Source organism: Copadichromis virginalis, linkage group LG11 (assembly GCF_057382275.1).
Source record: "Copadichromis virginalis isolate Kocher_CV1m ecotype Utaka linkage group LG11, C_Virginalis_male_GT1.1, whole genome shotgun sequence".
NCBI classification, from domain to species: domain Eukaryota; kingdom Metazoa; phylum Chordata; class Actinopteri; order Cichliformes; family Cichlidae; genus Copadichromis; species Copadichromis virginalis.
The window spans coordinates 32,559,330-32,583,050 of NC_140628.1; the positions used below are offsets into that span (position 1 = coordinate 32,559,330).

At 38.4% G+C, this 23,721-nt stretch overlaps 2 protein-coding genes across 3 annotated transcripts; both read left to right on the forward strand.

The window, feature by feature from the left end:
• Nucleotides 1-5,707: 5,707 nt before the first annotated feature.
• LOC146699125 (C-type lectin domain family 12 member B-like) lies at nucleotides 5,708-10,918 on the forward strand. The gene is made up of 7 exons (XM_085472070.1): nucleotides 5,708-5,812; nucleotides 6,392-6,481; nucleotides 8,816-8,929; nucleotides 9,487-9,756; nucleotides 9,845-10,008; nucleotides 10,136-10,248; nucleotides 10,361-10,918. Exons 1-7 carry the CDS (start codon nucleotides 5,749-5,751, stop codon nucleotides 10,485-10,487), a joined length of 942 nt encoding a protein of 313 aa, XP_085328196.1. The 5' UTR covers nucleotides 5,708-5,748; the 3' UTR covers nucleotides 10,488-10,918.
• Nucleotides 10,919-19,009: 8,091 nt separating this feature from the next.
• On the forward strand, nucleotides 19,010-23,353 carry LOC146699126 (C-type lectin domain family 4 member G-like). 2 transcript variants are annotated; one of them, XM_085472075.1, is made up of 8 exons: nucleotides 19,010-19,151; nucleotides 19,240-19,343; nucleotides 19,761-19,838; nucleotides 21,699-21,785; nucleotides 21,957-22,151; nucleotides 22,240-22,403; nucleotides 22,531-22,643; nucleotides 22,756-23,353. In XM_085472075.1, the coding sequence occupies exons 3-8, from the start codon at nucleotides 19,793-19,795 to the stop codon at nucleotides 22,880-22,882; spliced, it is 732 nt and encodes a 243-aa protein (XP_085328201.1). In that variant the 5' UTR covers nucleotides 19,010-19,151; nucleotides 19,240-19,343; nucleotides 19,761-19,792; the 3' UTR covers nucleotides 22,883-23,353. The 2 variants fall into 2 exon arrangements, with proteins under 2 accessions (XP_085328201.1, XP_085328200.1); XM_085472074.1 differs by having other exon boundaries at nucleotides 19,010-19,343.
• The last annotated feature ends 368 nt before the right edge of the window (nucleotides 23,354-23,721 follow it).

Sequence of the window (23,721 nt, forward strand, 5' to 3'; positions counted from 1 at the left end):
GGTTATAGATGTCTTCACTGATGATTATGAATTGATTATACCACAAACACAAACTAAAGCTTCCCTATCATTTCAGTGTAGTTTATATACTACATTTAATGTTTAACCAGTAAACACATGAAGGAGCTCGTCTAGCTACAAATGAACACAAGTGATTTTAATTCTCTCCAAACATACTGAGGCGGAGCTTGAAAATCAGGGGTGCCACACTGGCTGTGAGGCCCTGTGCATCCATTGAGCCCACACATGGCACAAAAGGCTCTAAGTGGCCTCTTCCTATGAGGCAATGAATTAAATGATACAAGAAAAACTACTAAGGAAGCTTTAAGAAACACAATAAGAGGCTCAAATGGTTTACCTGATCTCCAAACTCCCCAGATTCAAATCCAATCATGCATCTGCACGTTGTGCCAGAATAAGCCTGATTCATAAAAATGGACTGCATGCATAAAGCCTAATTTACAACATGGAATCCTGCTCTCAAAAACTGGCATAGATTTAACACTGTCTGTGAAGCTGGATTTAAGAAGTAAGTGCCTAAAGTTAAAGTTTTTAGAACATATTTAGCACCATCTTGTGTCAGGTTGGTTGGTTGCAATAAACAGACTTACATTACACACTTTTGTAATGTCTCTTTGCAGAAATGAGTTTTATGTTAATAAACCGAGGATATACTGTCCACTTTCACCCTTAAGCAATAAATGGTTCTTTCATTGTTTGGCTAGCTGTATTGAAATGGGAAAATCCAGTGTAATGTGGACTTTTATTTCTCCCTTCAGACATGTTGGAAGATGTCAGGATTCCCTATCATGCTTTGATTGTCCCATTTCAGTGCAGCTAACAAAACAAAGAACCACGTACTGCTTAAGAGACAGAGGGTGAAACTGACTTCAACCAACCAACCTGATGGCGTGGCGCTCTGTACTGACACAAGATGGTGCTGAACATGCTCTAAAAACTGCTTCTTAAATCCAGCTCCACAGATAGTGTTACATCAATTCAGTTTTTGAGAGCAGGGCTCCATGGTGTAAATTTGGGCTTATACATGTAGTGTTTCATGTCCAATTTAAGGTCCCATTCAGTAGCACACAGGGCTCAGTTAATCAGCTGCAAATATCCTGGATTAAAACAAACACTATCAGAGATCCAGGGTCAATCACCAAAGAGCTGTTTGGGTGGTATTAGGTTGGTAGCACCTTCTGTTTGATCAGCAGATATCTTAGTAAAGACCTAACATAGATTTACTTTTGTATTTATTTTCTTCAAGCTGATAAGGGCAGGAAAAATGTTTGTTAAACCAAATTGAGGTAATTCGTAATTCTTTCTGGAATTGGATTAAAAATTATTGTCTGAAGTGCTGTGTCTCTATTCTGATATTTTTATGTTGGGTGATAGTTATTGTTATGAATGTAGATTTTTAGTGTTGATCTCTAATATTTAATGGAATGTAACCTTATCGTTAACCTTTATCTTTTTGACAAAAGTTTTAATTAAGCAAACAACAACTTTATTTAAGCTGCTGTAAGAAATGTGAAGGCTGACAATCATCCATGACCGGGATGTCTGAGAACCTTCATAGACAATTCTGTGAATGCTAAAATAATACTTTGTAAAGAATACCGGCAACAATAGAAATTTTACTAAAAAGGTCTGAAAATCATGTTTTTTTTATTGATTTATTTTAGTATATTTTAGTTTAGATGTGCTTTTGCTTGATTTCCATCTAATCTGTCATGATCTGAGCGAGTGTTGGGTTTGTCTCCTTGCACACTGTTCCCCTGGGTCCACCCTGAGGTGTAGCTCAGGTAATCTCCTTCACCTGTGGTGCATCAGCTGCAATTAAGAGGTTGCATTTAAACCCAGTGTCGTCACCTCTCCTTTGCCAGTCCGACAGCTGCCAATGGTGGTAACAAGTTGCATCTCTCTGTTTCCTTTCAGGTCGATGTTTTGCCTTACCTGCTTCTCCTTGTGTTCTCAGTTTTTGACTCATCAGTTACACCGTAAGCACCCAGCTCCCAGCCAGAAATCTCACCCACCACTGAACCTTGCCATCTAAACTTGGATTCTCTTCACCTCTACCGCCTGTCCTCCTGCCCGCTGCCTCGCTGGAAACACTAAACCTCAGGTTGGACAAATACTCAGCTGCTCAGTCTACAATACCCTCCCCAAGCTGGAAATCGGCTTCACTGCATGTAAGCAGTCAAGATCTGTGTTGTAAATACTGACTATGTTGTGTCTGCATCTGGGTACTTTCCTAGTGTTGGCCTCCGGGCCGTTTGTGATGTAATCTTAAGATGTTGCCTGGGCTTCTTGTTTTCAGTCATACTCTGTAGCATTGATGACATGTGCTTGATTCCCAAACAGAGACCTGTGCCATTTTGAATGTGCAGAAGATTTTTTAACATGAGCAGAAATATTTCTGAAGCATATTTAGGCTGTTAAAAGCCACAAGGATATATATTATTTTATGAATAGGTGACTCATACATGTTTAAGCAGGTAACGTCTTCTGACAAGGAAGCCAAAGTCCCCTAACAGCGTACAAACCTTATTTATTTGTTAACGCCTGGCTATTATGTGGTAACTGTGTGACGCTATCATGTGGACCAAAATCTCAGAAAAAAATGTTTGCAGTACTTTGTTGAATCTACTCCAAAAAAGGTAAAAGGTGGTTCAACCAATGTGTATCTAATACATTTTCCAGTGAGTGTATATGTAACACAAAGTGTAGCATTAACAGACAAAAATGGGGCAGCTTCCTTTTTCAGTCAAAAGCAGAAGTTGGTACAAGAAACAGAAGTCAGTTAAGAAAGATAAGAAGCAATAACTTCTATTATGATGCTCTGTGGCTTTAACACTGTGGCATCTCTGAGTAGAATTCACAAAAGGCTCAACAGAAAGACAAAATAACAATGACAGAGGATGACCCACATAGAAAACAGGTCTGGTCTGGATCTGGTGTCAAGCCGGCACTGCTGGCTGACTTCTGGCATGGTAAGTGGTATGTCAAACAGATGTGTGCCAGGTCTGGCAATGATGCCACTGTTTATTTGATGGCATGTCACATCTGGCCCGATTGTGGTTTGGTTTATGTGGCCCAGGCTCATAGAAAACAGGTCTTCCCTGGATCTGGCATCAAGCTGGCACTTCTGACTGACTGGTGTCATGGCAGGCTGTATGTCGCCCAGATGGGGGCCAGGTCTGGCAACGATGGCACTATTTATGTTCCTATTTTCCTATTTTAGTTAGAAGACCCAAATGCCATGTTTCAATACTATACTGCTATGGTAGCAAACGTTTCAAATGCAGGTTTGACAGGTTTGTGAGTGTACACTTTATCCAAAACCTAGTGACGGTTTACTCATGTTTACCACTGTGTGGCTGTATCTCAGGAGCTAGAGCAGGTCACCTACTGATTGGAAGGTCAGTGGTTTGATCCCTGGCTCTGGATCTCTGTCAAGAGTGTGAATGTGTACAAATCTAGTTAGGAAGAGAAAGTGTGTGATTGGGTGAATGTAACATGTTGTATAGAGCACTTTAAGTAATCAGGGAGAGTAGAAAAGTGTTATACTATCAGAAAAGTGTTCACTGTCTGAACAGAGTTTCGTCATGTTACTTTTGCACTATTATGTTCCGGCACATGTTGTTATTACATGGCTTGATTAAGGTACACATTAGGCTGACACCTGGGGCCAGAGCTGAAACTGTTCTGGGCCATCACAGGACCACCAGTGTGTCTGCAACTGGCTTTGTGCTGGAACCATGTGTGCATTAATTCTGGCAAACCAGATCTGGGCCACCAAAGGGCCATCATTCTTTGTGGTATGTGGGCCATGTGCAAGCACATTTTGTGGGCCAAATCCGGGCCATACCAATTTTGCTATGTGGGGACATTAACTGCACTTCGTGGGTAGTTAAAACGAACAGTAAGTCCAAATCAAGAAATATGTATACAGGGAGACAACTTCATCAGTTTTAGAAGCCACTGAGGTCAACCTGAGACACATTCATGTGGATGCGTATTTTACACATACCACCTCAACATTGTGACCAAAAGACAGCTAGAAGATGTGACAGTGATGAAGATGCTAAGAAGAGTAGAAGAGAAGATGTCAAGTTGTCAGGATTTGCAAGATTTGAATTACATTGAATTGTTCTGAATTCCTTTATTGTCATTGTACACAGTACAAAGAGATTCAAAGGCAGTACTGACCATTTATGCTGTACTGACCAACTCAGCAACACCAAAAGAGCTGAAAGACAACAGAAGACAACTAAAGTGCATTACAGAATTGTCTATGAAGGTCATGTTAATCTAAGAAGCTTGGGAAGAAAAGAGACAAGACTTCTTTAAACATGTTTTTTTCCAAGCTCTGAACAAAGCTTGAAAATGCATTACAGAATTATTTCAATGGTCAAGAAAAACAGCTTAACATCTACACATCAAGAAATTCTTGGCAAGGCAGGTGTATTACTGTCAAAGTCTACAAACAAGATGAAGAGAAAAACTGTAATGAAATATGTAATATGTAACCATATTAATTTGACACAGCGACAAAAGACAAACACAGGGGAAAGACTGGAGGAAAAGAAGGGAACACAAAAGGGAACTAGCAGACCTATCAACAAAACCAAAAAAAAGACTAAAGGCATGAAATATAAAAAAAAACAACTCGTAAATGGAAGGGAACATGAACTCAAACCATTAATAAAAGACTAAACCCTGATCATGATCCATTTTTTACAACAAATAATGAATACACAAAAATTAAGAAAGAGCAAACATGAAAACATAACTGACTCAGCGTGACACATGGAACACATGGAACACAAGGGAGGCACAGTAACAAAACTTAAGAACTAGAAAATATAACCAGTAACTAAATCAAAGACTATTAATGATCAAAAACATAAACACTGGGTCACCAGACCTAGAACCATGACACATTATATTACATTCATTGTCACATAATTAGATACAACTCTTCAACTTCTCATTCATGCAGATGTGCAGCCAACAAGTCTCGAGTAACTGTGTAATGCCATCATGTCAATATGGACCAAGATATCAGAGAAATGTTTCAAGCACCTTGTTCAATCTACACCACGAGAAAGTGCTTTTGGTAACTACAAGCCTCATTCACCCAGTCGCACACAGGTTTATACAAGTGCTTTTTTCAATATCCAAGTGTCTTGTATGATGACACTCACACACAGTCACACTCAAGCGGACGCATTGGGGGTAATTTGGAGATCAGTATCATGCCCAACATCCAGAATGGAGAAGACGGGGGGTCAATTTAACTTTCTCCAATGAGCTACCACAGCTGCCCCAGTACACCACATAGTGTATCTAGTAGAATTTCTGGTGACTCATGTGGTCTATCCTGAGATAATCCCAGTCCCTAAAGTGATAATGTCTTTATTTGAACAGTTATTATATAACATGCTATGTTTTGACTCTAACATATTTTTGATGGTGTTGTGACTCTGCTTTGCATATATTGTTATAGAAATCACTTTCCAGTATGTACACTGCCTCCAGTATATTTTCACAACTTTGAGGTTTATACTGATCATGACATGCATGCAAATTATTTTCACACCCATAAGGAGAAGTTGGCAATAGAAACAGACATGACACGTCAGAAGATTCAACCTTGTCTCTTATTTTGGTTCCCTGTGGCTCTTATAAAGGGCTATTTCTCTGTCTAGAAGTTACACGAAGCTCAACGGAAAGTCTGCAAGGATGGCAGAGGAGGAAGTTAGCTATGCCACAGTCAAATTCAAAAAAAAGAAACATTCAACAAAAGGTAAGTTTTTCCAATGCACTGCATCAAAAATATATTCTAAGCTACTTATGATGAATAAAATTGCAAATTTACTTAATGTTGATTTGTTTTAAACAGTTTTCTGCTGTAACAATGACTAGAAAAAATATCAGTAGAAATCAGCAAATAAGATCTTGAGCTAAGTAGGATTTTTACACTGATATTTTAAGACCTTGGTGCCTGAACCACTTCAACTAGTGGCTTGGGGATCTGACTTGAATGTGTCCTAGATGCCTCTTAGGTGAGGTGTTTCTGGCATGAAACTCTGTGACAGACACAGAAAACACTGGAGAGTTTACGTCTCAGCTTGCTTGGAACATCCTGTTTTTTTCCACCAAAAGGAATGGAGGAGGTGGCTGAGAGAGAGGTCTGTCCATCTCTGCTTGGACAGCTCCCAGCACAACCCCAGTTAAGACACTGAATTGTGTCAACACTGAACAAATAGCTGTCCAAAATAATTAAATAAGCATTTGCATGAAAGCAAACATCCAATATTTCAATACAATAAGGTTTAGAAAGCCTTGTTATATGATAACTTATGAATGCCAATCAACCTTTCAGTTAAAAAGGAGGAAACGGTTTATGATGAAGTGGAGGTGAAAATGAGCAAAGGAGCAAATGAAGCAAAGGAACAAACTCCGGACACAAACGGTGAGTTGAAAAAAGAAAACACAAATCCACCGTAAATAAATGTCCAATACAGTGAAAATGTCTAAAACTGTCAGTACAAGAAGGTGTGACGACGAGTACTGATGAATTTGGGTGTCTTTCAAACTGGAGCATTTCCCTAACAGGGATTTAATGAAGAGACATGAAGTATCCTGAGTTTTACAATTAGATTCAAACAGTGGACGTTCTAATCTTACAATCATTTTTACCAAGGTTTTTGAAGGACAAGTGGTATTTAACAGTTTAATAATAAAATGATTTTATCATTCATGCTCATAGTTAGGAGATGCTCCTTATAAGGTGTACGTTCCAAAAGATGGAGAACAGCATGAGTTACATTGTGTAAACGCGCATTTCAAAGCTGATATGTGGCTTCAGCTGTTCCAGACACTCAAATGAAGTGCTTCCTGTTTTTTAACTAACCGCTGTGTTTAAAATGCCATCATTTGAGACAGCGAGACAAAAAGGAAATGTTGGACTTATAAATAGCAACATTGAATAATCAATTAACCAATAAGCAAATAGATAAAACAATATATTTCTGTTATTTAGATTTTTATGCCAGACAAGAAGAACGTTTACTTCAGTTTCATTGCCCTACATGAATAAAATAAGTATTTCAATGTTACAATATTTGTTTTAAAGTGGACATGAGACACCCTTCTCTCTAAAGAAAAAAAAACGATCATAGATTTAGCACTGTCTACAAATCTGGATTCAACAAATAAGTGTTTAAAGATTTTAGAGCATGTTTAGCGCCATCTTGTGCCAGCATAGAACATGATGTCACTGGGTTGGTTGCTGGAAAGTTGTGTCAGCAGGGTTCATAATTCACGGCTGTCACGTGGGTTATCAGGATGTATACTAGTTTCCAGAAGAGCTCCGCAAGCATGTGTGAATAAAAAATGACAAAACTGCATCTTTGGTCATTAGTTTTCAAAAATACATTGAGCTACAATAGTTTATATATCATAGTGAGGTATGTGTATTTCAATCTTTGTACATTCATAAGTCATATATTCAAAGGTTTGTTTTAACTGCTAGCCTCTTACATGTTTTTTTTAAGTTTCCACTTTGGATTTCCACTTTAACAGAATAAATATTTTGTCATTTAAGGCACTTTTAAAGATCTCTAGAAAGGACAGAATGAGAGTGACAGGTGACTGTCAATGATGACAGAATAATGTTTCATTGCACTAGCATGAGGGTAAACGCATCTTCTTGGTAAACACATTACACATACAGTAACAATAATAATAAACTGTCTTGTTTTTGCGTAACAGTGGCAGAAATTTCTCTTTCTCACATGTTAAGAAATCTGCTAAATTAGAAGAAATCCAAACATTCTCTTGTTTCGTATTATAGTACAACACGTTACTGGTTAATTTCACAGTGTCAGCTAACTAGTGGCCAATAACTCAGCAGAAAACAAGGACACTAGAACTAAAACTATTTATGATGGTTGCTCCCAACCCTGTCTGCAATGAGCTTTATGTTAAAAACAAAAGAAAACAAAGCTCCATCTCTTAAGAAGTAGTTTTTAGTTGTCTGCTAGTTAGCGATTAGCACCTTATTTATGCAATAAAGTGTTCGCTCTTTCCCAAAACACATGTAGACAGTTTATGGCAGAACTGATTACCATATGCGCATCACACCATAAATTTAACTAAGTTTCTCACCGAAGTGTGATCGGGAATCCTAACATCCATCAGCATGTCCACAGGGAAAAGATTGCCTACAAGATTGATTGCCACACTTTTTGGAAACCTTAATTTCTTATTTAGATTTAGGAATCGTTAGCTCACATTATCTCACTGAGCATATTTCTTAACAATAGAAGTGAGAAAAAGCGAAGTTCGATTGTAAACACTGTTTTTTTTTTTTCATGCTGACATGCTGTCAGGACTTCCAATCATGTTCGACATAAAACATGCCAGGGGCTGCCACAAAGAGTTTTTTAAGACAATTTTTTTGTTTTAGTGTCCTTGTTTTCTACTGAGATATCACTTCTGTCACTAGTTAACTAAGATAAACTAATGTAAGTCTATTAACAACAGCCAAGCAGCGCAGTGATGTTACGTTCTGTACTGGCACAAGATCCCGCTAAACATGTTCTTAAAATCTCTAACTTCAAACAGTTATTTCTTGTCAGTTACTTCTTTGGCTTCACAGACACTGTTACATCTAGTATAGTTTTTTTACATATGGGCTCCATGGTGTAAATTAGCTCCAATAAATGTGTTTCATGTCCACTTTTAAACTATTTGACATTTTTATCAAGTCTTCACTAACTCAAGACTATAAATATTTTGCCAGACAAGACATCAGACAGAACTATGAGCAGACATGGCCACTATAAACAGTTGGCTTGTTGTTTGGGAATCATTTGTGTCATGTTGGTGTTGGGCATCATAGCAGTCACTGTCTACCGTAAGTATGAAAAAGATCATTTCATGTATAAAAGATGTGTTTATTATCATTATTAGGAGTAGTAGTATTATTGTTGTTGTTGTTGTTGTTGTTGTTGTTATACAAATTCCACATTTCTTGATCAGGACAATTTCAGCTATGATTTTTGAAATGTTTTGTTACTCATATAACTGGTTTATTTTTAGAGGCAACCTCTAACAACGATATTTTGACAGACACTTAGAAAATATTCTTTAACAACAATGAATGAGGCCAAAGTGGATTTGAAGACAATCTACAAGGAATCCAGAGTACAAATACAGAGACAAATCTGAAAAGCACAAAGATAGCTATTAATGCCCAAAAATTGGGAAACCTGAATTAGAACAGACAGAAGATGTTTTGAACAGTGATAAAATTACAGAAACAAAATGGAAAAAGAAATAAAACAACATAATGGAATTTCTTTAGGGGCTTTAATAATAAGTTTGCACATTATTAACTGACAATTACTGAACTCGCCTGAAGCGGTTAGAAGAAAACCAAACAGCTAACTGTTGCCAATCACAAACTGATAGATCTATACTGCAAACTCAGCTCAGACACTGAAGACTTGAGGAGGAACCAAACCAACCTCATTCTCCAGATTCACAACCTGACACGAGACTCTACTCTCTTGGAAAAACAACTTGCAGAAAACCAGGAGCTCAAAAAGAAAAATGAGGAGCTGGAGACAGAAAAGAAAAACCTAACAGAAATAATACAACAGAAGATGAAAACATGGATTGAGCTCAATGTTAGTCGAGCTCAGTGGAGCATTGATGCCTACTGTCCCAAAGAAAAAAATAGTATGTTCCAAATATATTTGTACAAAATTACCTAATTTAACATAGATATGCACTGATGTTGTTTATTAACCGTTCTCTATTCTTGCAGACAGAAAATGTAATGCTTGTCAGGCTGGCTGGTTATATTTTGAGTCCAGCTGTTATGCAGTTAATGATGCTAAACGTGCTGAATGGAAAACCTGGGAAGAAGCTCGAGAAAACTGCAGAGGAAAGAGTTCAGATTTAGCTGTTGTTATTAATGAAGAAGAAAAGGTACTGAGAAAACTGTGGGACACGTTATGACAGACTTCATGAAAATAAAAATATAATTTCTTTAGATTGAAAGCTTTCTTAGAGCAAATTGTTTAAATATCTCTGACAACTTTCTCTCTGTCCTCAGAAAAATGTCAGTGAAAAGAGTTGGAAATATGATGGAAACAAAGGATACTGGATTGGTCTGAGAGTTGAAGATGGGATATGGAAGTGGCTGGATGGAAGGAATCTGACTGATAGGTAAGACACACTTTGAATCAATAGAAATTTCAAGTATTTCCCAAATCTGTGATAAATCAATTGCAGTGTACCAGTGTCCATCAGCCTTGAGCAGAATTCTTGTTTTCCTCAGCTCCTGGATGAACCAGCCTCCTTCTGATGGTCACTGTGCAATCTCTGTCCAATACGAAGGATTTAAATCAGTGAGCTGTGCTGAGAAGAACCCATGGATCTGCAATAAGAAAGCTTTGTCTGTTTGAATACTGCAGTAAAACCTCAGAGGACTTTTGGATAGTCTCAGTCTCAAAATATAATATTAATGATGATATTATTAACTGGTCAACAGAGGGCACTGCATTACTTCAGATCAATGAGTTGTTCCCTGAAATATCTGCACTGAGATCAGCTACAGAGCAGCAGAGAAGAACAGGAAGTTCAGCTTATAATTGAAGTCTCATGTTGTGTATTTTGCATATTGTTATCATATCAGCTTGACTTTTTTTAGTGTTGATAGTAAAGTTTTGATTTTATTCATTTACATTGATTGAAATGAAATTATGGATCCATCCTGCTTTGTATCACCAGCTCAGCCTGGTGGTGGTGCTGTAAGGGTTTGGGGGGTATTTTCTTGGCACACTTTGGGTCATTTATGTCAACTGAGCATAAATAAAAATGGCACAATCCACCTGTGTATTATTGTTGAACATGTCCATCTCTTCATACCCACAATTCTTTTGGCTGATTCCAGCCAGATAAAACACTATGTGAGTTCACTATAGTCAAACTGCCTCCACAGTCACCAGGGCCCTGTTTCAGGAAGCCGGTTTAGAAAACTCAGAGTGAAAAACGATACGCAGGGTTGAGTAACCCCGAACTGTCCAACTCGGAATATTCGGTTTCAGAAAGGCTGATAACAATTAGTTCAGTCAACGCGGAGTTGCTTTAACCCCAAGTGAAGCGCGCGGACGAGGATACATAAAGCCCTGATAAGCGGAGCACAGATTAAGCGAGTCACCATGGAGACGGAGGGAAAGAAGGCGTGATCAATGTATTTTACAGCGCTTGAGGCCGAAATTCTGATGGCAGCATATGCCGATAACACGCAAATTCCGCGGAAAAAAGTAACACAGCCACAGCTGCGAAAGACAGGGAGCATGTATGGCAAAACATAGCCGACAGAGTCAATGCGTGAGTGTTAATATAAACATTGATCTAGGGATTTCCACCCATTTAACACGTTATTTTATCATATGTTATTTTATTTGTTATTTTATACATTTTATTTTGTGATGTGATGTGAGCGCAGGTGCAACCCAACAGGCCCCAAACGTTCCTGGCAGCAAGTAAAAATGAAATCTAAAAATATAGTCCAAACAGGTAAGGTGTAATTGTATTATGAGCCATAGTGCTTGGTCTGTTTGTCCCATGTAAATCAATTGCAGTTAGAGGCTACATTAATTTTCTTTCTGTAAGCACTTATTGAAATTATCTGAGCACATTACAAGTACATATTTGCTTACTCTGTATGCTCAAATGTGGCCCGTTATAGCCAACAGAAAAAAAGCGGAGGCCCGAAAAACAGGTGGGGGTCCTCCACCACCACCACTCACAGAGGCTGAGCAGTTGGCCCTCAGCCAAAACAGTGGGCGCCCTGTGGCCGAAGGCATCTCTGCGGGGACATCCTCTGAGTCAATAACCCCGCAAGACACAAGTGCCTACATAGGGGGTAAATTCAAAATAATACATGATGTGCATACATCCTTTCTTCACAGTCACCTTTGCAGTGCTACTCATTCATTTGATAAACTCTTTACCATAATGGATTATTTTGTAGTGAAGTTATGTTCCTACTGATTTTGCCTTCCCTCAGGCTTGGTTGTCTTTGAGAGCATAATGACAATGAAGTGTAAGGTGATTGGTATGTTTGTTAATTGCCATTTGGTCCCTTGTAAGTTATAAGTGACCTGTATAAACCTCATATTCTATCAGTTGATGGTGGTGGTGTACTGCATCTGGTGCAGCCTCCTGTTGAGCCAGACCAACATGCAGTTGTGAGTAATACTCCACAGATTATATGAGTGTACAGTAGAACAGCAATGTTGTTTATTTCTTTACTACAGGAAAATAATGAAGAAACATTGACAGCTGTTACAGAGGAGGAAGCAACAGAGACACTTTATGAGGTGTACATCTTTTAATACTTTGTGTACAGGAAACACAGGTGACCAATAAAGCCAGTTGAACAAAAAATCTGTTTATTCTTCTTTCAACATGTTGAGGTGATGGGTCAAAAGAAATGATTGTGACATATGGTGTCTCTGACTGCACTTCCATCTTGTATGTCCGTGGGAGGGTCAGGATGTTCATGGTTTGGATCACTGCTGATGTTTGGTTCAGAAGGACAGTGTTCTCCTCTAATTGTGGCAATGTTGTGAAGAATCACACATGCCACAATAATGTCACATGCCCTTTCTGGGGTGACCCTGAGTCTTTGCAGGCACTGGAACCGGGCCTTAAGCATTCCGATAGTCATTTCAATTCTGGCTCTTGTCCTGCAATTAGCCAGATTATATCGCTGCTGTGGGCCCGGTTCAGGGTCAGGGTAAGGGGTAAGCAAATAGGGTAAACATGGATACCCCCTATCACCAAGCAAGTAGCCAGTGAACTCTCCTAAGACAGAAGGATACACTTCAGTTCAAATGTCCCTGAAGCAATTGGTCTTTATATATTTTAAAGTATTCTCAACTCACCATGTCCAAATTTTGTGCTCAGTGTACATTCACGGAATATTTGTGAGTCATGGACAGAGCCTGGCCACTTGGCTTCCACATTTGTGATAATGTTGGCAGCATCACATATGATCTTCACAGTGCAGAGAACACAAATTAGCATCCATTACTATAATGAAATAATTTGTTAGTTTGAAATGCTACAGGGAACTATGTACCTGTACATTAATGCTGTGGAAAGACTTCCTATTCACATAGTCTCCTTCATTTACTAAAGGAGCAATGACTGGAATGTGAGTGCCATCTATACAGCCAATCACGCCTGGGAACCCTGAAAATAAATGTAAAATTTAAGTAGTAGTCCAAGTATCACCACACCATGAATTAAGTTTTGGTCATCCTGATACCTGCAATTTTGTGGAATCCCTCTTTGATGAATCTTGTGGGTCTATGACCGGGGAACACCACAAACGTGTACAGGAGACGTTTCAGTGCAACTGTAACATTCCTGACTGCCCGACAGACGGTAGCCTTGGAAACGTGCTCAGCATCACCAATATTATACAGAAAGCTCCCGTTTGCAAAAAAACGAAGCGCAATACAAATAATATGTACAGAACTGAGAGCATGTCCGCGATGTGTCACATGCGTAATATATGGCCTGAGGATGTTATTCAAATAACTTATAGATTGTGCTGAGAAACGGTAACGTTCGCACAGAAAATCATCAGGAAATGATAAAATGTCCAAACGCGCTCTAATCACTCTCTCCCGGCGGAGAGCTCTGCGGAGAATTTGGGCTTCACGATCTACTGGCTCTTCAAGGAAGGGACACGCCATGTCCGACACTTCCTACTGTCAGGTTTCCGACAAAGGGGCGGAGACAGTCAGGGTTAGTTGTAGTAAACCTGCTAGGGGGCAGGTTAGCTTCACGGCGTGTGTCGTCATAGTGACTCACTCAGGCTTCAGCTGAACTCGCTTTGTGAAACCGAAAACCCAGAGTTTTCGTTAACTCAGGGTATACTTACTCAGTTTTTCCACTAAACCGGCTTCCTGAAACAGGGCCCAGATTTCAGTCCAGTATCAACCTTTCAAAAAGATTTCGAAAACATGTTTTTTTATTTGGAATTTAAAGAAGCTTTTTTAAATGAGTTAAATGTTAAATGTTTTTATTCAGAGGTTAATCTTTTTTTTATCGATTTGTGATTTAAGTATTTATTCATGGATGAATAATTCATTTTGAAATATTGATTTATAAATAGTGTTTTTATTCTAAATTAAACTATTAAAAAAGTATAACTTACTTTATTGTCACGGTTCTGGGTCAGTTTGACCCAGTATTTTGAGTTATGCTTTTGGTGCGTTTTGCATTTTGGATTCTTTTCTTATTATGATGATAATGATGATTATGACTCTATGTTTCGGTTATTCTTGTTTAGGGATTAGTTCGTAGGTTTTTGTGTTCTCGGCCCTGTTTCAGGAAGCCGGTTTAGTGGAAAAACTGAGTAAGTATACCCTGAGTTAACGAAAACTCTGGGTTTTCGGTTTCACAAAGCGAGTTCAGATGAAGCCTCAGTGAGTCACTATGACGACACACTCCGTGAAGCTAACCTGCCCCCTAGCAGGTTTACTACAACTAACCCTGACTGTCTCCGCCCCTTTGTCGGAAACCTGACAGTAGGAAGTGTCGGACATGGCGTGCCACTTCCTTGAAGAGCCAGTAGATCGTGAAGCCCAAATTCTCCGCAGAGCTCTCCGCCGGGAGAGAGTGATCAGAGCGCGTTTGGACATTTTATCATTTCCTGATGATTTTCTGTGTGAACGTTACCGTTTCTCAGCACAATCAATAAGTTATTTGGATAACATCCTCAGGCCATATATTACGCATGTGACACATCGTGGACATCCTCTCAGTTCTGTACATATTATTTGTATTGCACTTCGGTTTTTTGCAAACGGGAGCTTTCTGTATAATATTGGTGACGCTGAGCACGTTTCCAAGGCTACCGTCTGTCGGGCAGTCAGGAATGTTACAGTTGCACTGAAACGTCTCCTGTACGCGTTTGTGGTGTTCCCCGGTCACAGACCCACAAGATTTATCAAAGAGGGATGCCACAAAATTGCAGGTATCAGGATGAACGAAACTTAATTTATGATGTGGTGATACTTGGACTACTACTTAAATTGCACATTTATTTTCAGGGTTCCCAGGCGTGATTGGCTGTACAGATGGCACTCACATTCCAATCATTGCTCCTTCAGTAAATGAAGGAGACTATGTGAACAGGAAGTCTTTCCACAGCATTAATGTACAGGTACATAGTTCCCTGTAGCATGTCAAACTAACAAATTATTTCATTATAGTAATGGATGCTAATTTGTGTTCTCTGCACTGTGAAGATCATATGTGATGCTGCCAACATTATCACAAATGTGGAAGCCAAGTGGCCAGGCTCTGTCCATGACTCACAAATATTCCGTGAATGTACACTGAGCACAAAATTTGGACATGGTGAGTTGAGAATACTGTAAAATATATAAAGACCAATTGCTTCAGGGACATTTGAACTGAAGTGTACCCTTCTGTCTTAGGAGAGTTCACTGGCTACTTGCTTGGTGATAGGGGGTATCCATGTTTACCCTATTTGCTTACCCCTTACCCTGACCCTGAACCGGGCCCACAGCAGTGATATAATCTGGCTAATTGCAGGACAAGAGCCAGAATTGAAATGACTATCGGAATGCTTAAGGCCCGGTTCCAGTGCCTGCAAAGACTCAGGGTCACCCCAGAAAGGGCATGTGACATTATTGTGGCATGTGTGATTCTTCACAACATTGCCACAATTAGAGGAGAACACTGTCCTTCTGAACCAAACATCAGCAGTGATCCAAACCATGAACATCCTGACCCTCCCACGGACATACAAGATGGAAGAGCAGTCAGAGACACCATATGTCACAATCATTTCTTTTGACCCATCACCTCAACATGTTGAAAGACGAATAAACAGATTTTCTGTTCAACTGGCTTTATTGGTCGCCTGTATTTCCTGTACACAAAGTATTAAAAGATGTAAACCTCATAAAGTGTCTCTGTTGCTTCCTCCTCTGTAACAGCTGTCAATGTTTCTTCATTATTTTCCTGCAGTAAAGAAATAGACAACATTGCTGTTCTACTGTAAACTCATATAATCTGTGGAGTATTACTCACAACTGCATGTTGGTCTGGCTCAACAGGAGGCTGCACCAGATGCAGTACACCACCACCATCAACTGATAGAATATGAGGTTTATACAGGTCACTTATAACTTACAAGGGACCAAATGGCAATTAACAAACATACCAATCACCTTACACTTCATTGTCATTATGCTCTCAAAGACAACCAAGACTGAGGGAAGGCAAAATCAGTCGGAAAATAACTTCACTACAAAATAATTCATTATGGTGAAGAGTTTATCAAATGAATGAGTAGCACTGCAAAGGTGACTGTGAAGAAAGGATGTATGCACATCATGTATTATTTTGAATTTACCCCTTATGTAGGCACTTGTGTCTTGCGGGGTTATTGACTCAGAGGATGTCCCCGCAGAGATGCCTTCGGCCACAGGGCGCCCACTGTTTTGGCTGAGGGCCAACTGCTCAGCCTCTGTGAGTGGTGGTGGTGGAGGACCCCCACCTGTTTTTCGGGCCTCCGCTTTTTTTCTGTTGGCTATAACGGGGTCACATTTGAGCATACAGAGTAAGCAAATATGTACTTGTAATGTGCTCAGATAATTTCAATAAGTGCTTACAGAAAGAAAATTAATGTAGCCTCTAACTGCAATTGATTTACATCGGACAAACAGACCAAGCACTGTGGCTCATAATACAATTACACCTCACCTGTTTGGACTATATTTTTATATTTCATTTTTACTTGCTGCCAAGCACGTTTGGGGCCTGTTGGGTTGCACCTGCGCTCACATCACGTCACAAAATAAAATGTATAAAATAACAAATAAAATAACATATGATAAAATAACGTGTTAAATGGGTGGAAATCCCTCGATCAATGTTTAAATTAACACTCACGCATTGACTCTGTCGGCTATGTTTTGCCATGCATGCTTTTGCAGCTGTGGCTGTGTTACTTTTTTCCGCAAAATTTGCATGTTATCGGCATATGCTGCCATCAGAATTTCGGCCTCAAGCGCTGTAAGATACATTGACCGCGCCTTCTTTCCCTCCGTCTCCATGGTGACTCGCTTAATCTGTGCTCCGCTTATCAGGGCTTTATGTATCCTCGTCCGCGCGCTTCACTTGGGGTTAAGGCAACTCCGCGTTGACTGAACTAATTGTTATCAGCCTTTCTGAAACGGAATATTCCGAGTTGGACAGTTCGGGGTTACTCAACCGTGAGTGTCGTTTTTCACTCTGAGTTTTCCAAACCGGCTTCCTGAAACAGGGCCCTCATGTTTATTGCAGGTTTAGTTCAGTGTCTAGTCTATCTCTCTGTGTCGTGTCTGCGTGTTTGTTTAGTGGTGTCTTGTTTCCTGTTTTACTCTGAAGGCTCATGTTCCCGTCTTATGTCAGTGTTTCTAGCTTTGTTCCTCCTGTCTTATCAGGTCTTATTCCTCCCAGCTGTGTTCCCCTTCTGTCTCTAATTTCTTGATGACTGCCTCAGTGTATTTAAGCCCAGTGTGTCTTTGTGTCAGTGTCAGATCGTCTGTTAGCCTCACCTCGTATTTTCGTAGTGTCCCTTATTGTGACACTGTGTTTCATAGCCTGCTTAGTTACTCTGTGTTTATAGTTTTTTCCATAGTTCCTTCACAGAGTGCCTTAGCCTTTTTAGTTTACACAGTGTTCTCTGTCTTCTTAGTTTTCCCAGTTTCAGTGTCCCCAAGTGTTTTTGTTATGCCTGCAGCCACAATAAAGGCTTGCCTTATTTTGGAAACCTAGTTCTGTCTCCACCGTGTCTGCTCTTGGGTCTACCTCATTCCTCACGCCGGCGTGCCCCGCCGTGACACTTTATTAATGTTTAAATAAATAGAATCATTTAAAACCCATTCATAAATAAATTTACAGATGCACATTATATTATAAACAATATTATTATTTAGCACAGGAGTCTTTATTTCTCTTGTGGTCCTACATAAAAATAGCACAAAGTATGTGGAAGTAGTCAAAGGCCAAAGAATGTGTGGAGCACTATTTCGTGAGTGCTAGCTTGAATTTACATTTAAATGCTGTGTAACATTCACACAATAATGTTCCTGTTTCTCTTTATTATTCTAGTTGCTTCTGCATGTTTTTGTGGCTTTTAACCGCTTCCACATACTTTGTGCTAATTTCATGAAGGACCACAAGAGTCTCGCACATCGAAATAAAGAATCCTGCGCTTCACAGCATTAACACAACTAAATCTTAAGTTGACTAAGCTGACTAAAGTTATCATGTTTTTAATGGTGAGAGCTGCTCCACATGGTTTAAAAAGTGTCTTATTTGCCTTGACACATCTATTCTCTTCCCCACAAGCATCAACATTTTGTCATTTTTTTCATGAAAAACAGGGAGCATGGGAGTTGGTTTCCTTATTTTGAGGCTTAGTTTGAACTTAAGCAGGTTTTCTTGACTAATATATACATGTCTAAATGCAATGAGTTGATGCCTTGTGGTTGGCTCATTATTTCTGTTTGGTGTGGGGAATTCACATTATGGATTTCCAGCTGGCAAATCTGCAGCAAGTGTAAGATGTTATCATAATAATAGTAATCTCAGGAATATTTCTTGGACCTTGTTGAAGAATTAATGGAGTTATAAAGGCAAAGCCAATGTCATCTCAGGACAAGCATCGCGTGCCTAATAAAGTGTCCAGTGAGTGTATATGTCAAAAGCAGAGGTTAGTTAGAAGAGACAGAGTTACACTGGTGAAGCAGCAGTTTATTATGATGCTCTGTGGTATTTCTCAGTGTACAAGTCACAAGAAGTGTCTAGTCACTGGTACATAAGAACACCCGGTCTTCAGTTTGAAGCCATATATGGAATCATCTTACATTCTCAGGCAAAAGCAGAAGCTGGTATAAGACAGACTGGGCACTGAGGAAGTTTATTATGATGCTCTGTGGTATTTCTCAGTGTACAAGCCACAAGAAGTGTGTCTAGTGACTTGTAGATAAGAACACCCCGTCTTCAGTGTAGAGCCATAAAAGAATGTAAGATTCAACACATCTCACATCCTCACGCAAAAACAGAAGCTTATTGCTATTATGATAATTATTATGTTCTATTGTTTAAACACAGTGCTATTGCTCAGTGTACAACTCCCAAACAACTCAGCAGCAGGACGGTAACTACGGCAGAGGAGAAGGTCATATTAAGAACTAACAAATGAACACAATCAGCAGGTAAGCTGAGCTTTTCAAATGCAGTGTATCAAAAAAAGATTTTCTAAAACTCAGGGCTATTGATGTGAATCAAAGTCTGCATCTCTATGTGATTACTGTTTCAAGTCATGTTGGTTTAGGTGATGTTTTCTTCAGTAATAGTAAAGAGTAAAAAAAGACTGTAAGCAAATCCAGTGGGTCAGATACTGAGATATGTGCTGCCACATCAAAGGCAAACTTTCCCTGTACAATCTAAGGCAAAGTTCCAGAGAAAAAATACATTTCTAAAAAGAGCTATGATGTCTCCAATTAGATTTAAGATGCTGAATTCTGTCAACATTGAGCAAAAACATTTTGTTCATTCAAAATGACCTAAAGTCTACAAAAATTGTGGTTGTTTGAAAACTGCTTAACTCCAATTACCCTTTAAACTCTCAGTAAAACAGGACAAGGAAGCTGCACGTGAAGAAATGAAGGCTGAAAATAAAGCAACTCAACAAGCTCCTGATACAAATGGTGAGTTATAAAAAAAAATTTTTTTAAAAAAAACAACAACAACAAAAATCCAACAAAATCACTCTGTGTTAACACAACTGGAAGGAGGGATGGGAATCGAGAACTGGTTTCCAGTAGTCCAATTCCCTGGGATTGTTAGTCTGCCTGCCCATCAATCACACTTATCAGTTCTTCTGCTCTCAATGCGATCAGCTGATGTTACTTTGTGCATCGTATGAAAAGTATGAGATCCACTATTATTGGAGTTTATTCAGATCGTGGGCCTTGTTTTTCAAAGCCCACCCTGCTACAATGACACACATTCTCACTGATATTTTGATACACCTGCCATTTCCCACACCAAGTCATTATTTCATGCCAATACCTTTATTTTGTGAAAGACAGGTTAGATTTGTAAATCTAAAATTAAAGCTCTCAAGTTGACCCAAGCAATTTAAACCTCCAAAATTAATGTTAAAAGATTTTATTTTGATTAAGTAAACACAGTTCTTCAAAACGAAACATGACAAAATTCTCTCTCCACGAAAGAAAGAAAGAAAGAAAGAAAGAAAGAAAGAAAGAAAGAAAGAAAGAAAGAAAGAAAGAAAGAAAGAAAGAAAGAAAGACTGAGCATTTGTCCAGAAGAACATGAAATTACAATAACAATTGAGGGCAAAGGAGAACACAAGATGAAAGGAAATCATAATATAATTAAGATACAATGAACAATCTTGTCTTGATGCATGCTCAATCAGGAAATCCAAAAAACTTGATTCTGTTCATCTGGACGTCGCGTTTTCATTGAGAAAAATGTTTCATTACTCATCCAAGTGACTTCTTCATTCTCAGCTGAATGCAGGTTTCTCCAACTTAAAAAACACTACATTTGCATAATGACTGAAACTAGCACCACTGTCTACAATATGCATATTGTAATGAACACTGACCAGTGATAATTGATGAAACCATGGTCAGACATGCAGTCAGCTGAGACAGATCGGGAGACATTGTAGCAAAGACTCCTGTAATACTTTAGTTTCCTTCTTCAAGCTGACAACAGCAGGAAAGATCTTTGTTAAAACAGCATTTATAACTTTTAATTGACTGGCGTTCGTGCATCAAGGTGTTGCACTAATGTGTTTACTACTTTGAGGAAACTGAAGTAATACGAAATTCTGTCTGGTATCAGATCTGCCTCCAACATTATGTTTAATTGGATATTATAAGCTCTTGACATAGATTTTTCATAAAACAGTTTTGAATAAATTACCAGATGTCAGTCATATTTTTGTTAATCTCTGTTCCTGGACTTTGTAAAGCAATTCTTACCAAAGGCCATTTGTGGACAGAGTATTTAAAACAGAAATGTACCCATGAAAAGGAATTAAATGTTTAAAACTGTGTAACCTTTGACTGAAAAGAAATAAAAAATATTATACAATGGAATACAAGTTTTTGACCATGTTTATGAATTTTAGGGTTTTTCAAACAACATTTTTTAAGATGTAATATCTCCCACAAAGATACAAAACAGAAATGACAAAAGCTGTCATCGACCCTGAGTTTTTTGTCTGAGTTTGGAGTTTTTGTATTTAAATTTTTGCCTTTTTCTGTACATATAATGTTCTGAGTTTTGGGGGTCTCTATTACATTTAACAAGGTTTAGCCTTAGTTTTGCCTTCAGGTTTTCTGATTTAGTTTTCATTGTGATTATAGATTTGTTCCAAAGTTAAATCATTTTTTTCTACCTCCAATATGTATTTTGTGCTTGTACATAACAGAACAATGCTTAAATAATAAGGGATCTTTGACACATTTCATTGTATTCTAAAGAAAACTATGAATAATTTTGGTTGTTGAAATAACTTTTTTTTTTGCCAGATAAGAAGTCGTCTTGTAATAAATCTTTTCCATCACTAGCAACATGCTGGGGAATTCTGTTACTAATTATGGTCCTTCGATTCTACTGTGAGTATAACTTTAAAACTTACACTTTGGTCTGACGTGTGTAAGGGCAAAGTAGTGTGATGTTTTATATTTGATTGTGTTTTTTTTAACAGTTATTGTTGCACTAATTTACAAGAAACATATAAATATATTCAAACCCAAAACCAACTGCTGTTCTTTGTGACCTTATAGTCTCCACAGTTTTAGAAAAACGGATCGCAAACTTGACTGAAGAGACACAGATGCTCAAAAAGATAAATAAGGAGCTGGAGACAGAAAAGAAAAACCTAACAGAAATAATACAACAGATGACGACACCATGGATTGAGCTCAATGTTAGTCGAGCTCAGTGGAGCATTGATGCCTACTGTCCCGAAGAAAAAAATAGTATGTTCCAAATATATTTGTACAAAATTACCTAATTTAACATAGATATGCACTGATGTTGTTTATTAACCGTTCTCTATTCTTGCAGACAGAAAATGTAATGCTTGTCAGGCTGGTTGGTTATATTTTGAGTCCAGCTGCTATGCAGTTAATGATGCTAAACGTGCTGAATGGAAAACCTGGGAAGAAGCTCGAGAAAACTGCAGAGAAAAGAGTTCAGATTTAGCTGTTGTTATTAATGAAGAAGAAAAGGTACTGAGAAAACTGTGGGACACTTTATGACAGACTTCATGAAAATAAAAATATAATTTCTTTAGATTGAAAGCTTTCTTAGAGCAAATTGTTTAAATAACTCTGACAACTTTCTCTCTGTCCTCAGAAAAATGTCAGTGAAAGGAGTTGGAAATATGATGGAAACAAAGGATACTGGATTGGTCTGAGAGTTGAAGATGGGATATGGAAGTGGCTGGATGGAAGGAATCTGACTAATAGGTAAGACACACTTTGAATCAATATAAATTTCAAGTATTTCCCAAATCTGTGATAAATCAATTACAGTGTACCAGTGTCCATCAGCCTTGAGCAGAATTCTTGTTTTCCTCAGCTCCTGGATCAACCAGCCTCCTCCTGATGGTCACTGTGCAATCTCTGTACAAGACGAAGGATTTAAATCAGTGAGCTGTGATGAGAAGAACCCATGGATCTGCAATAAGAAAGCTTTGTCTGTTTGAATACTGCAGTAAAACTTCAGAGGACTTTTGGATAGTCTCAGTCTCAAAATATAATATTAATGATGATATTATTAACTGGTCAACAGAGGGCACTGCATTACTTCAGATCAAACAGTTGTTCCCTGAAGTATCTGCACTGAGATTTTTTCATGATTGCAATGATAGTTATTGTTAAGCTATGTTATATTAATGACAAATGTTTTAGTCAAGCCAAGAACAACACTGTTCAAACTGCTGTAACATGTAGAAGAAGGACAATGGCCTCTACATTTGGACTTTGTTAATCAGTCACAGTGTCAACATCAGCTACAGAGCAGCAGAGAAGAACAGGAAGTTCAGCTTATAATTGAAGTCTCATGTTGTGTATTTTGCATATTGTTATCATATCAGCTTCACTTTTTTTTAGTGTTGTTAGTAAAGTTTTGATTTTATTCATTTACATTGATTGAAATGAAATTATTAAAAAACTAACTTACTTTATTGCTGTTCAAATAAAAAGAAACATTTAAAACCCATTCATACATCAATTTACAGATGCACATTATATTGCACAATATTATTGTTTTAGCACAGGAGTCTTTATTTCTCTTGTGGTCCTACATAAAAATAGCACAAAGTATGTGGAAGTAGTCAAAGGCCAAAGAATGTGTGGAACACTATTTCGTGAGTGCTAGCTTGAATTTACATTTAAATGCTGTGTAACATTCACACAATAATGTTCCTGTTTCTCTTTATTATTCTAGTTTCTTCTGCGTGTTTTTGTGGCTTTTAACCGCTTCCACATACTTTGTGCTAATTTCATGAAGGACCACAAGAGTTTCGCACATCGAAATAAAGAA

Coding starts and splice junctions, on each gene's coding strand:
- LOC146699125 (XM_085472070.1), top strand. CDS start 5,749: ATGGCAGAGGAGGAAGTTAGCTATGCCACAGTCAAATTCAAAAAAAAG. Junction 8,930..9,486: donor CATAGCAGTCACTGTCTACC/GTAAGTATGAAA, acceptor ACAAACTGATAG/ATCTATACTGCAAACTCAGC. Junction 10,009..10,135: donor TTATTAATGAAGAAGAAAAG/GTACTGAGAAAA, acceptor CTCTGTCCTCAG/AAAAATGTCAGTGAAAAGAG.
- LOC146699126 (XM_085472074.1), top strand. CDS start 19,793: ATGAAGGCTGAAAATAAAGCAACTCAACAAGCTCCTGATACAAATG. Junction 22,152..22,239: donor CTGTCCCGAAGAAAAAAATA/GTATGTTCCAAA, acceptor CTATTCTTGCAG/ACAGAAAATGTAATGCTTGT. Junction 22,644..22,755: donor GGAAGGAATCTGACTAATAG/GTAAGACACACT, acceptor TGTTTTCCTCAG/CTCCTGGATCAACCAGCCTC.